The sequence below is a fragment of the Pleurodeles waltl genome, chromosome 11 (genome assembly GCF_031143425.1).
Source record: "Pleurodeles waltl isolate 20211129_DDA chromosome 11, aPleWal1.hap1.20221129, whole genome shotgun sequence".
Taxonomy (NCBI): Eukaryota; Metazoa; Chordata; class Amphibia; order Caudata; family Salamandridae; genus Pleurodeles; species Pleurodeles waltl.
In genome coordinates, this window is record NC_090450.1 from 592,848,195 (window position 1) to 592,862,599 (window position 14,405).

The 14,405-nt window shown below is 40.6% G+C and overlaps 1 protein-coding gene across 1 annotated transcript in view; it reads left to right on the top strand.

The window, feature by feature from the left end:
- The window catches only part of BOLA3 (bolA family member 3), a 37,580-nt gene extending 23,790 nt beyond the window's left edge, over positions 1 to 13,790 (top strand). Inside the window, exon 4 of the mRNA XM_069214103.1 lies at positions 13,499 to 13,790. Within this exon, the coding sequence (XP_069070204.1) occupies positions 13,499 to 13,564 (66 nt within the window). The 3' untranslated portion in view covers positions 13,565 to 13,790. The remainder of the gene's footprint in view (positions 1 to 13,498) is intronic.
- Positions 13,791 to 14,405: the final 615 nt, after the last annotated feature.

The window sequence follows — 14,405 nt, forward strand, 5'->3', positions numbered from 1 at the left end:
AGGGAGACATAACAGAGTAGAGGTTGGCTAGTTTTATTGTGGACTCCATAGAATACAAACAGAAAACAGCTTGAAAAATGGTTTAAAACAATGTATCCAAATGTTTTTTAAATACCCAATACGCTTGTGAGGTAATCACTGGTGATATAAAAACATCCGATGCAGCAGTGTGAGAAGCCATTGTATTAGACAACCATTTACCAGGGGTTGGAGGGTACTTTTGTTAGACGGAGGTTGCAATGCAATATCTGGCGAGGATCTACCATGAACGTGTGGAGGGGGTATACTGGACCAGATCTCTGGGTACAACAAAGTGACAACCACAGATAAGTAGGGCTAGGAATCCTGTCTACATTTATCTGTGCCTCATGGGCTGAGATAGGGCCACCCTATCCTTCTAGCAGAGTAGACTGGACAAGTACACCTTTTTGACAGGCCTCAGTTAGGAGTCCTGCTTCATCAGCGAATGAAACACAGACTGGAATACAAAAGTGCAATGGGGTGTGTTAGACCTGATCGCCTTAAGGTGGTCTTCCCTTTCTATTTACACCTCCGGCAAACACATGCTTTTTGTGCATGCCTCCTTCATGTTTCTGCCCTTGCTCTCCCCTAAACATGTTAATATTGACTTATCCCCAATTACCATTTTTAATTTACTTATAAGTCCCTAGTAAAGTGCACTATATCTGCTCAGGGCCTGTATTTTAAATGCTACTCTTGGGTCTGCAGCACTGATTGTGCCACTCATGTACCTTTTAACCATGTCTCAGGCTTTTGCCTGGACCAAACCCTACCTTTTTATTCATATAAGCCACCCATAAGATAGGCCTTGGACCACCAAAGGGCAGGGTGCATTTATTTAAATGACAGGGCATGTACTCAGGGGAGTGGAATTTAACAAGATATCTATTTGTCCAAGGGACAGGCTGCTGCATAAATCTACTTGTCCTGTAAAAAGAAAAACCCACGTGTCTCTTTAGTGACAATTAGTGCAGCAACAAATGATGGTAGCAATTCATTGTATAACCGCTCTAATGACAGCTTCTCTGATTATGCCAGGGCACTTTCTATAGTAGGGTTTGAATAATCCTAATTTCCTTCTTTTCCCACCTTTCCAAAGATCACATGCTGGAGCTGCAGGTAGCAGTAAACAATAGTTCCAGGGATGGAATGCCCTTTTTAGTATGTGCAACCCTACTAACTTGCATGTTTTAGGGGTTTTTAACAGATTTTATTTTATTTTCCCATACTGAGAGTGGGTGGAAAACTTCTTCCAAGGTTGGGGGAAAAAAAGTGGTTGGATGGAAAGTGGGCTTGTAAACTCTGAACAGATTTTCGCATGAGCAAATCTACACATGTATACTTGTAATGCAGTTATAAATATTTTCTAGGAGTATGATTTCCTGGCCTACCTCTGTAAATTCTTGTGAATTTGTGAAAGCAATAAAGCTGGACTAATGCAAGGACATATACCATGGGTGCACTTTTTTGTGACTTTTCAGAACTGGGACCCTGATTAGGTTGGCCGTTAACCAAGACCTTTTGTTTTTATTAACATGCTAACTCCCTATCTTTTTATCTATCAGCTGGCTTCACTGTGAGTGCCAGCGTTCTGCTCTTTAGCAAGGAGCATATTGACACACAAAGTAGTTTTGTTAAGTGCCAAGGACTATTGAACAATGTGTGCTTTTCAAGACCAAACATTATTTTTTTCTTTTTGCCAATGTTTGTTTTAATGGTGAGAGCCCGACGGCTCCCAAATCAATAAAGATTTACAAAAACCATGTCAAAACAAGACATGCATTGACAAAACCAAAAGGCTGACCACCAATGTCAGACCTATTGGCTTTGCCAATGCTTGTTTTTCATGTTCCCCCAATCTTTTGAAACTTGTTAAACTGATTGTCCATTATGTATATATATTTTTTTAAATACTAGCATGCCATCAGCACATTTTACTAAATGATGCTTAAAAAAATGGTACCTAAATGTTTGCTGTAGTTTTAGCAAAATATTTTTTCCCTAGTTGCATTTTTTGTGAACATTTTATTTTGAAAGCAAAGGATAATCAGTCTTGCATCCAGGCAAGAATATCTTCTTAGAATATTTGCATCTGACCAGAGAGAATTCTGGGAGCAATATATGTAACTTCATATTGTTAAACTTTGCAAATGTATGTACATATTTTTGTACTGGAATGCCTCTCCGTAATACAGTCCGAGCTTACATTTCCTTAGAGTGCACACCCTAATAATGAAGGCTTTGCATTAATGAACTATAAATAGAAACAAGTCTGAACAGAATTAACACATGGTCACAAATATTACCATAACTGCATTCAATGCCCCTTCTCTGGTCCATAATGTGGTACTGTAAATGCGCAGCCAAAGGGCTTGTACTGCAGAGGGTTGGACCTGGTTGTCAGTCAGCCAAAAAAAAAACTATTAACACACATAATTGCATAAATATCCACTACATACAATTAAATACTAGATCATAAATACAATAAAACATATCCTAACTATATAAATATACAGTATACAAAACCCTACCATGCATAAAAATTGTTCTTCTTCAACCTGGTAAATAAATCACATTGTCTCTCAATGTTGTATTCACAGTGATTAAAAATCAAATCATCGCACATGGCACATCTAAAAATCTCATGTCCATTAATAGGTCGATCGCTTATCCTCTTTCTCTAATGCCATATTTTCAAAAAATAGGTTTTAAATACTTTTTCCGTTGGGGTAAGAACCACAAGCAGTCAGTCAGGATATGGACTGAATTAATTTTCCCACCAAGACCACACCAGCAAATTTTCTGTTCATTTTGCAAATCCTCCTGGTTACCCAACATAAAAACTAAATTTATTCCACAGCGAAACCTTAATATGCTGTGACACATCTTAATATTCGGAATCTTTTCCAAGTAGGGGAAGATCCATCATTCTCCCAGGTGTTTAGCAAATGAGGAACTGAGCTTTTATTACTCTGGTACAAGAGATCCTCATCCCTGGTGGTCTGTTTTAATAGTCTTTTAAACTCTGCTTTACTCATACCCATCTCATGATCCCCCTTGTTCCCTGTATATTTAATACCTTGGCACAGGCCACAATGTTTCCTCTAACTCCCCGTGCTCAAGATTATTCGCTTTGCAGTATCTCATTTTGTCTTAACTGGGCGATTTTCAATATTCCTACGTTATCAATTTTTACATCTCTACACAAGCGGTTTGTGTCCACCCCAGTAAACCTGTCTCTATTCTAATCGCCTGCGCCATAGTTGAGGTAGGGAGGCCGGGTAGCCTTTTTTAAATGCTTCCCTTCTTCCAGGTCACATCTATTATTGCCCCCTATACCCATCACCACCATCCATACTACCATGGGTTGATATGCTCGCAATACTGGTCAGAGAGAAGGGCCCCCATATCATTTATCGAATCTCCTTAAGCCCGCTATTGGCACCAGTGCCTTACCTTGCAAAGAGGCAAGATGGTCCTTCCCATCTAAACTCTGCGAGAACCATACCCCTAGGTATTTATATTTACTCACTATCTCTATTTTTGTATCATTAATTGCCTAACTCTTACTCTTCCCTTTCTTCCCTATTTTGAGCACTTTAGTTTTTTCCATGTTTATTTTCATTGTTTTCCTTATGCAATAATCCCCAAATATATAAAATTTCCGTTGTAATCCAATTCCTGTCTGATCAAAAATCACCAGATCGTCCTCATACAAAAAACAACTAATATTTCTACCATTAATTTTTAGGGCTAAATGCATTTGACAAATTTAGAACTTCGGGTAAATCGGCAAGAAATAGAGAAAACAAAGTAGGGGCCAATACACATCCTTGCCTAAGGCCATTTCTTAAACTGATTATCCCCAAGAGTAAGCCCACACCATCCAGCTCCACTTGGGCCCAGTATCCTTGAGCAGTTCCTTGAGAATCAAAAGCAGATCTTTTGGTATTCCATATCCTTTTAATACCTCGCACAACAGGGCCCGATCAACCGAGTCAAACACCGAGCTAAAATCAACAAAACAACAATAAAGTACCACCCCTGTTCTATAGATTTCTTTGCTATGGCCCACAAACTGAAACAGTGATCAATGGTCAAGTGACTCTCCTTGAAAGTACCTTGCTCCAGAGGTATGATAGAATTTACATCCACCCACTCCTTACTCATCTACAATAATATTTTGGGAAAAAATCTTAACACCTATGTCAAGCAGGTTAATTTGCCTATAGTTTCCCGGGAGAGTATGATCACCTTTTTGTGGATTGATTTTATCACAGCCCCTTTCCAACTCTCCGGAAATCTTCCCTTTGCCATGATTTTCTGGAAGACAAGGTGAAACAGCCTGTCCCACCATAAAATATTCATTTTTATTACCACTGCCGGCACGTTATCAGGACCAGCAGCCCTTGTGGGTTTTATCCTCTCAATAGTTTCCCTAATTACTAACTCAGTAAATCCCATCTTTGTTTCCTTCTCAATACTAAAAAAAGGTGTTACTCCACTCTGCCGAAACACCATGTCTCTTCTAGAAATTTTACCCACACATCCTCTCCCACCTGTCCCAGGGTACGCTTTTGAGAAATACCTGTCCCACACTGTACTAATTTCCAAAATGTCCTAACATCATTAGCTTCTATAGTTAATAACATCACAACCCAACATTTTGCCTTTGTTTCCTTTTCTTTCGTGCTACCAAAATTCTAAGTTCCATTTTTAAAATAGAAAGTTGGCATCCCCCCAACTATGTTTCTTACATGCCTTTGGTGCCTTTACAGTTTCCTAATGTTACATTTTAATATTTTACATTCTTTATTGAACCAATTATTTGTTTCCTGCTTCCTAGCTTTATTTTTAGAATGACCGATATTAAAATTCCTGACTTCAGGAGTAAGGCACGCAACCACCTTATTTATTACAATCTCATACTTGACTAAAGGATCTAAGGGAACCTCCCCAATATCTGTTACTGTAGTTATATTGCAGTTCCTTCAATAAATGTAGGTGCTTTTCCGAGAGCCTTGTTCGTAAATGTTTTGAGCAATCAATATTCAGCATTAGGTCCCGCCTCTGTCTTGGGGCAATATCCATTTGGATAATAGTTCGTAACAGATAATGATCGCTCCCCTCCACCTGCAGGACCTCAAAGTTCATCACCAACGTAAAGGCCCACATCTGTACAAACACATAATCGATTGGGCACATCTGATTGCCTTGCTTAAACGTTTTTCTAACTGGGATATCTGTGGGCACACAGCCATTTAAATTCACTAATCCATTTAACAGAAGGAAATCTAATAAAGCAATATCCTTCCCAGTTGCCACATTGTGCAGCATACAGATATACAGATAGGTTGTATATTAAAGGCAACAAGGCACTTCCCATACTTTCCATTCACAAACACGGAAAGCAATTTATGATTCAAATCTCCCATCATAATAATCACAGTTTAAGGGTATAATTCACCTATGGCAATAACATAATCTTTGAACACTTCAATCTGCCCGGCATAATTAGTGCCAGCATATAGATTTATATATACATTTAAGGTGATAACAAATTTCTTTCTTCTACCTACATCCAGCAGTTGTAAGCCATAGGCCATTATTCAATTACATAGTGTTTTAATCTGCAATACCCTGGAGGCAATTTGGGTCGAGACCAAGGTTAACAATCCTCTCGAGGGCTGACCTATGTTATTTTCTGTGGCTGCTTGATAAATCCCCATATGACAGTCTAATGGTGGGGGTTCTCTGCACAGTCAAGTCTCTTGGAAGCATAAGAATCAACCACTTGCCATTTCCTTGAAATGGATCCCCCTCACCATATTAATTTTTTCCCTCTGAAGGGATAGTGACCTCGATGCTGCCTACTCTGTTTTCCATAACTAATCTATTACTAATAGGGCATTCCTGCTGCCCCCAATTAACTTGGTTTGACTTTAGGCCATCATGATGATTCAAAAAGCCTGGAATGTGACTTGAGGGATATTCCCCACCTATTACCTTGGCCGGCTCCCTAAATATTTTCACACCATAGACTTGTAGCTCACTTTCTGCATTGAGAATGATCTCTCACCAATCCGGAATACAACGGGAGCTTTGTAACATCTTTACCATCTTTATTCTGCAGGAAGCCTACCTGTTTCAAATCAGTTGTTAAAATTGCCTTCCAACTGGGACACAGGAAAAATACTTTCAGAAGCAGTGACTTATTTAAGGGGAGTAACTTCCTTATCCTTTTCCCTCCACATCTACCTGATATAGGCTCCAAATAAACCCATAAAGAATTTGTCACCTTCTCTGTGGCTTTGACACCACCCAATGATAGTCCATCTACTTTGGGCTCCTGTCTATCTGTACTTCTAATCACTAATGTGCACTTTTCTACTCGCCATCTCCTGATTACAAATTTCACAATCGTCTCGGGGTTCCTCCCTTTGCTGACCCTTACATACCAGATGCCTTTTCTGAAGTCTACCACTCTAGTCTACTTGATAGAATTAATTATCTTATAATTGCTAGTACTTTCCTTAACACTAACATCCACCTGGTCTCCCCCCATGGAGTTGGACTGACCGACTTTCTTTATTCTCTACCTGCCTAATCTCCCCTGCCCTCTTTTCTTTGTTCTTTTACTCCTCCCTCGGGATCCCAAATAAAAAATAATTCCATATCCATACCGGCATCCCCATCTTTTTATTAACATTGGGCATTTAGAAATATATACGGAGGGCTTCTCCTCTAATACTGAGGCTTTATCTCTTAACCCCATAGCACTTCCGACTTTACTCTCCTGGTCCTGCCCTGCCTGCCCTCTCCGCACCTCCAGAGGTATCACCAGATTAGGCATACAATTATTATTAATTTGCTTTAGCTCTGAGGCTATACACTTCAGGTAAGACTTATGTGCCTTAAACGTAAACATGTTCACTACTACAGGTTCGAGAATACCCTGTAATGTTTTTTTGCATCAGGACCATTGCATGTGAAACTGAAGCTGAGAAGTTTGGGCCGGCCACAAAATCCGATGGAAACATGAAGTTAAGATTTTCACCCCTAAGTGAATTTGACTTGGGGGCAATTCCCCCTGCTCCCCATTTTCCCTGTGGCCAATGTCTTGAGTTTAGAGTGGGGCTCCACTTGCAACAAATTCCTCCAAATCCACTTTTTTCTTGACCCCATATATCTTGCAGATCCTCGTGGGAATGAACATTCCCAAAGCACCTTGATGGGGGACAGGGTGAGGATGATAATCTAGGTTCCAAGTGGAGCAAATCCTTGTCCGATGTGGTCTGGGACATGAAGTCCCCTATCTTCTCCTTGTATAAAGACTGGGAGGTAGCGCTGTGGGATGTAAGGGACCTTTTTCCCGACTCCTTCCTAGATGCTACACCTTTAAAATGTTTCCCTACAAACTCCCTGATAAATCTCACCATTGGCGATACCCCTTGTAATTCAGCATTAGCCTCCTCCTGTATAAATCCAGTCCCTGCATGGCCCTCCAATGCAATATTCTCCTCATTATCCTTTTTATATATTGCACCTGGGGCTGATACTTGCACATTTGTTTTCCTCCCATTCCTTACTCTTGCAGCCTTTTGGAGCTTACCAGGAGTCTTAAAATATGAAAAGAATAATAAAAAAAAGAAAAACAAAAATGTAATCAGGGTGCACTTACCTAACCGCTGCCTCCACCCCAAGTTTGATACCTCGTCCAAAGAGCTAGACACTCAGCTATTGGAAGTAGCAATTTTCCAAAGTACTTATTTTGTTATCCAATGTATCTAGTCTACCTAAATTAAGGGAGACACGACTAAGAGCTACTCCTTAGGCTCTAGTAGTCACAAATAAAAGCTAAAAACCACTGCGACAGCAGCAAGGCCAACAAATCCAGGCTGAGTTAAGGGAGACTAAACACAGCACTGTGGCCTTAGACTCCCAAAAGTAGCGAAATGGTGGTATGGGACGTGAAATACACAGCAACATTAAAGACAAAGGAACCACCAGTGCTGGGGAACAGCCAAAATACGCCTCAGACCACTGCACTCCGCAAACAAAGATCTAGCAACAAGGCACCACTTCCGATCTCCTTTCTTGGCTTTCTTGTGTATTTCTTGGCTGCATGCTGTCTGGAACACTGCCCGGAGCATCCGACATGAGCTACCGAGTATGCTGCAGGTTTGAGATCGGTGGATCCTGATTTGTTCGTTTTGAGGCTGGGGCGGGCACGAGCATGGTCAAGTTCCTACTACCTGAGGACAAAATAAACATGAAAACTTGTTGTCCTTGACCCCCCAAACAACATGTCCTGGGTGTTAGGCTATAGGAATTCCACACCCCTGTATACGTTTAAGTTTAACATAGCCTGGTTGTGAAAAACTCTGTAGTTTTTCACTACTGAAAAGCCCAGCTCTCCCATAGTTTCACATTTGAGGTTACCTTAATACATCTTATAAGTGTAATTCACAATCTGTAAGAGATACATTTTTCAAGTTTGGTGTCTCAGGAATCACAGTTTAGAATCACAACTTATGGTGAATTCGGAATTTAAGTTGTAATTCTAAAAATCCCACTTTTAGAAAGTTTACATTTTCTTACTTTAGACATTTGGTACTTGCTGTCTGTCTCTGATCACTTGTCCGGTGTGGGTGACAGCTAGACTTTGTGTATTCCCCCTAGACAGTCACACACAATGGGAGCTTAGCTGTGATTTGATGGGCTGTTTTGGCAGGATGGGATGGAGGAGCTGGCTACAGCCTCACTTATACCTGAATAGGCTGTGTCCTGTCCCCACACACAGGTCTGCATAACCTCCTCTAGGGAGTCTGGAGCCAAGGAATGAAGGACAGGACATCTGTGAAGTTCAAAGGCCTGTCTTTGAAATCTCCCCCGCTTCAAAGGCCAAACTGGTTATAAGTACTGGACCTCTGACACCATCAATTCAGTACACTTCTGGATCTGTGACTACTCTGCCAGAAGGACTGCTGTGCTGCTGCTTTGCGGACTCCTGCCCTGCTGTTCCCCTGCTTGGGTGAGAAAGTTTGGACCTGCATCACTTGAACCCAGAGCGACTCCAAGGGCCATTCGACTTGTCTTCTGATCCGAAGTCTTAGGGACATAAAAGACTTGCAACCAACCTACTGTTAAACCTGGACTCTGCCATGTGTGAGTCTGCCCTGCTAAGTGGTGCCACCCCAGTCTTGGACCCCTAGAAGTGAGGCCTGCAATGCTTGCTCCAGCAGAACCACTGCATCTCCGCCATTGTGGGGACATAACCAATACATCTCTTTCGGAACCAGCACTGCAACTTTTCCTTTGGCACAAGGCCCCTGCTTCCCCATTGACAACAGCCTCGATGATGCCGCCAATCTCCTCATCACAGCCAGTGCACTCATCGGAACTAGCACATCGCCTCAACGCGGCCGCACTTGCACCCAAACGCCATTGCATCTCGGCCCCAACACTTTTGCTCCGCTGTTTGGGAAACTTCAAAGCACCTCTTTGACTGCTTGGGGAATACCGATGCATCTCGGTTGCAAGGATAGACATCCACGTATCACTTCTGCTGTACCTCACATCTTAAACGCAAGGAAGGTACTTTTGTTCAGTGGATCTCACTGGGTCCCTGTATCAGGCCCGTCCTCCATCCCATTTGGCCTGAACGTTTGACTTTCTTCCGGTCAGGCACAACCAGATATCCCCAATTGGCGCTTCTTGCTTCTAAGCTCTATTTTAAGTTTAATATTTAAAAATTCCTAACTGCAGTTGTACTTATATTTTTGGCGTTTTTGGTCTTATTTTTTTAAACGAGGTGCAGAATCTTTTTGTTTGATGTTTTCAGTGTTTTTACTATTTGAAATGTTGCACAATACTTTACACATTGCCTCTTATGTTAAGCCTGACTGCTCTGTGCTAAGCTACCAGAGGGCGAGCACAGGTTAATTTAGGGTGTGTTTGTGACTTAACCTGATTAGGATTGTGGTTGCATATCTCTGTCCACCAGAGACCCAATTTCTAACAGGTTGGAACCATCATTAGGAGTGGTTCTAGCAACTGTCCATGAGACGTGAACAGCACAGGACTCAAGGTCGAGACATTACTTTCCTTGCAGGTGAGCAGTGGACCAGTATTTCTAAGTAAAACAAGAAGGAAGAGATCAGGTGATGGAGAGAAAACAATTAGTGGCAGGCAGCAAATGTGTAGGACCCAGAGGATTGCAACAAGTGATATAACTTTCAACTGGTAAGCATCAAAGACCAGGTGGAGGAACTCTAAATTGTTTGAGGATTTTTTTCGCCTACACATGCTCTGGCGCAGCCCCCGGTGCTTGTGCTGCGGGGGAGAAGGAGGGATTGGCCCAGAGCATTAATAAGCCCTTTACTTTAATTGTGGGGACTGTCACAATACTCCAAGAGCGGGGTATAGAGCCCCCCTACAGTTTGAAAATACACAGATCCTGAGCTTCCTGGTCTTTTCCCAGGCTGTGCAGGCACAAGGCAGATCATTTGATGCTTTGAAAAGGGAATTGAGAATATCTAAAGGTATATCATGTAGCTGGCCAAGTTGAGTGGCGGGGGAATTCTGGCTCTTCACTGCCCCTGAGGAGGTCTGGAAAAGGTTGGAGGATTAGCGCACAGTCTGATGGATGGAAGTCCACATACTGAAACCTCCCTCCCCCCCCCAACCCCTCCCCCAAAATAAAAACCCACAGAACTCTGGACAAAAGAAGATGATGATGGATTGCTTTAAGTGAGGAAAACTCAACGGTGCAGACTCAGATAATGAAATGGATGAGTGACTGATGGAGTGCAGAGAGTTATGTTTAAAAGGGGGCGCTTTATACTTATCTCATTGGTAATCAACAATTGTTGTTGTTTTTTTTAAAGGGTCCAGGGGTTATTAATTAAAAGGTGTGTGAGTGTATGTATACCCCCTACACCCCCCCCCCGAAGAAAAAGGTTACAGGGACGTTATAGTTAGGCTAACATTTTAAACATACCAAATCATAGGAATTCACTAGTTATAGTTAGTTATCCCAAATAACTTAACTCGTGGCTTAAGGTAACCATAACTTGCGCCTTCACCATGCTCAGTTTTTTGTTCAATATTTTGGAGTTATTTGAGATAATTAGCAATGCATGGTGAGGGCACAAGTTATAGTTACCTTAGGGAACAAGTTATGGTTACTTGAAATAACTCTATCAATGGTGAATTTCTATGGTTTAGTACGTTTAAAATGTTAACCTAAATATAACGTCCTTGTAACCTGTGTTTTTTTTTTTTCAGTGAATTTCTATGTTTTTTAAAAACATTTTTTATGTAAAGTCATTTTCATGACTATATGTTAATCTGCAGCCAGGCCCTGTGGCCAACCTCCCTAACCACCCAACTCCACGCTGCGCACAACCCTTTGGAAGTTGGCCGCGGCCTGCCTCTGTGTGTGAGAATAGGTGTAACAGTGTGCAACTGGGTGTGAGAGTGGCTGTGAGAGTGTCTTAGTGGGTCTGTGATTGAGTGTGTCAGTGTGGGTCTGTGAGTGGGTGCGTGAGGGTTTCAGTGGGTCTGTGAGTGTCCAGGACCTGGGGCTTATTAAAAAAACAAGCACGTAGCCCGTCCTTCTTTTTTATTTTACTTTTTAATTTGTGGCAGATTGCTGCGACTTCGGACAAAAATTAAAAAATGCAATGCTTTTTAGTGCTGTGGGTGTAATTCTGGGACCCCAGCACCAGAGCTAAGGGATCATAGTGAGTCTACCCTGGCCCCTCTTCTTATTTGAAAAAAAAAAAAAAATCTGGGACTCAGCTGAAGCCAAGTCCCAACATGGCTGCCAACACTTCCTTTTTGAAGTGTTGGCAGCCTGTCAGATTGCAGCATGAGATCGGGAGGGTTAATGAAGCCTTTGCGTTCCTATATATACAAATTTGGATTTAAAAAAATGTCTCTAACACCAGTGAGCTGATATAGACCAGATAACAAAAAAGTCACTTTCTGGACCAAGAGCTACCTTTCTGTCAAATATGGTATAAATCCACCAAGTGGACCAGGCGGTATCACTGTTCAAAATCCCTATAGAAAAAGAAATGAGGGGGAAAAGCATTTTTAGACCCCCCCTTTTTTCTCAGCCCCCGCTTGACGGATCACCCTGAAACTCTCCAGACAGATGCTTAAGTGAGCTTCGTATTTTCCTGGAAACGTTTGTGAAGATTCATCAAACGGCACCAAAGTTATTAGCAAAACAAAAACACTTTTTTGTATAGAAACTAGGTCCTAACTGTAACTACTTAGTGGCGACCACCACTAGGAAATTATTACATATATGCATGTATTTCTATTGTTGAAGTGTGTGTGTGTGCGTGTGTGTATATATATATATATATATATATATATATATTTATTAAACGTGAGGTCCAGCCATTAATATCGGTGGACAAACGGCACCGACCACTGCAAGATTTCACCCTGTGGTTTTTTGCCTTCATTTCAAGCATGTACAGGAAAAACTGCCAGACTGGTTTTGGCTACTGCCTTCAACTAATATATACATATATAAATATGTATGTGTGTGTGTACTTCACAAGTAAAAACAAACCCGTTTTCTTTATTTATATATATATATATATATATATATATATAATATAAAGGATTTATACTTACTTCTTAAATACTTATATTTCACGGTAAAGGCTTTCGTTGAAATGGCATATTTGTTATAAAACCATTTGTTATAATGGCATTCGGTATTCCGTCACACATCCGGGAGTACAAAAAGCCTAGAACCAGCATACAGTTGCTTCAGAGGCCTCGGGAGGAGGGAGGAGGAAGGAGGAAGGATTCTCGCTACCAGACCTACGAGTATATTACCTAGCAGCGTTCATGGCTTGCCCTGTGGGTACTAGGCTGTCTGTTTCCAGAATATTTTTTTTTGGTGGGGGTGGACTCCTAATCCTGTGCTCTGGTGCCATGAATTCATCAGGACTGGTCTTCTCAAAAGCTTGTTAATTGACAATGATTAGTGAAGAACAAGGCTTAGGAAGATCATTGAGGAGGCTCTTGTGGGGCTTCCAGTATGGTCATGACTGTCCATCGCCATAGTCGGATCCCTCCCTTTTCTCTCCTCTGTGTCTGTATTTCTTTTTGGCTTTCTCATCTAGTCACATTCTGCACTATTATGTTAACCGTTTATTGTAATGTATGATTCTGGTTTGTGGTATGTTGTAAACATCGTACTCTGCATAAAAAAAGTAAACATCTGTTCATACAAGGTTTTCCACTTTGGGGGGTGGGGGCGTTAAAATTATTGCTTCAAGTTTTTAGGACGAACTGGATATACTGATGTAGGCTAAAGTTAACAAAATTGAGGTTAAAGTATTTTGATTCAGATTTGTAAAATATCTGCTAATGTTAGAATGTTTAAAAATGACTATTTGTATATAGAAAACGTTTTATGCTCTTTAAATTTGTGTTTCTAACTCAGGCACTTAAAGAAGAAATTAAAGGAATGCATGGACTAAGGATTTTTACTTCATTCCCCAAACGCTGAGGACTTCGACAAACAAGAGGATATGTGCAATATATAAACTTTGCGACACCTGCTCTATATTTTATAATTAAAATAGTGCCTATTGTCTAAAACAAACCTCGGATAGTCTACAAAACTACTGAACTGCGAAGAAAACCTCAAGCTTATATTTAACTGTGTGCTCACGTATTATAATTAAGATTTTTTTGTACTGTTATTATTAAAATTAAAGAACGTATTTACATTGCTTTGTGCTTCTAGTTTCATTTGTTTGTGAACACTAGTTATACATGAGTTTGAAATAATGGTCATAGTCCGACACCTGAGTTTTAACATACTAAGCATTATTCCTCAAGATGGTTTTGTCCTGCATAATATAGGCACACACAATAATAACAATTAGTTGTCATCTTAAAATGCATCATGGTAATGTACTGTGAAAACAGCAAAGTTTGGCTGTTTACAGCAAAAGTTATTTATTTTTTCATGTTACCTGTGCGCCCTTTTCTGTACTTGTATAAATGCATATATAAAAGGGAATTCCTATGTAAGTGGCATGTTTGTTTTTCTTTTTTGCTTTGAGAATACAACTATAAATCCGTTTAAACCTAAGATATGAACCTTTTGTTCATTATATAAATCTATTTATTGAATTTGTGTTTTTTTAATTTTTTTTTAAATAAAAGTATTTGTCACTCATGAGCCACAGTGCTTACCCTCCAGACCAACAATCTAACAATAGAGATTTGTTTCGCAGGTTGATTTCCTATGGTAATGGTATTCTTAATGTAATGTCAGAAGTCTGAAAAAAAGTGGCTAACAGGTTCCTGGGAGTGCCTTCTTAGTGTCTTCAACACTGTGT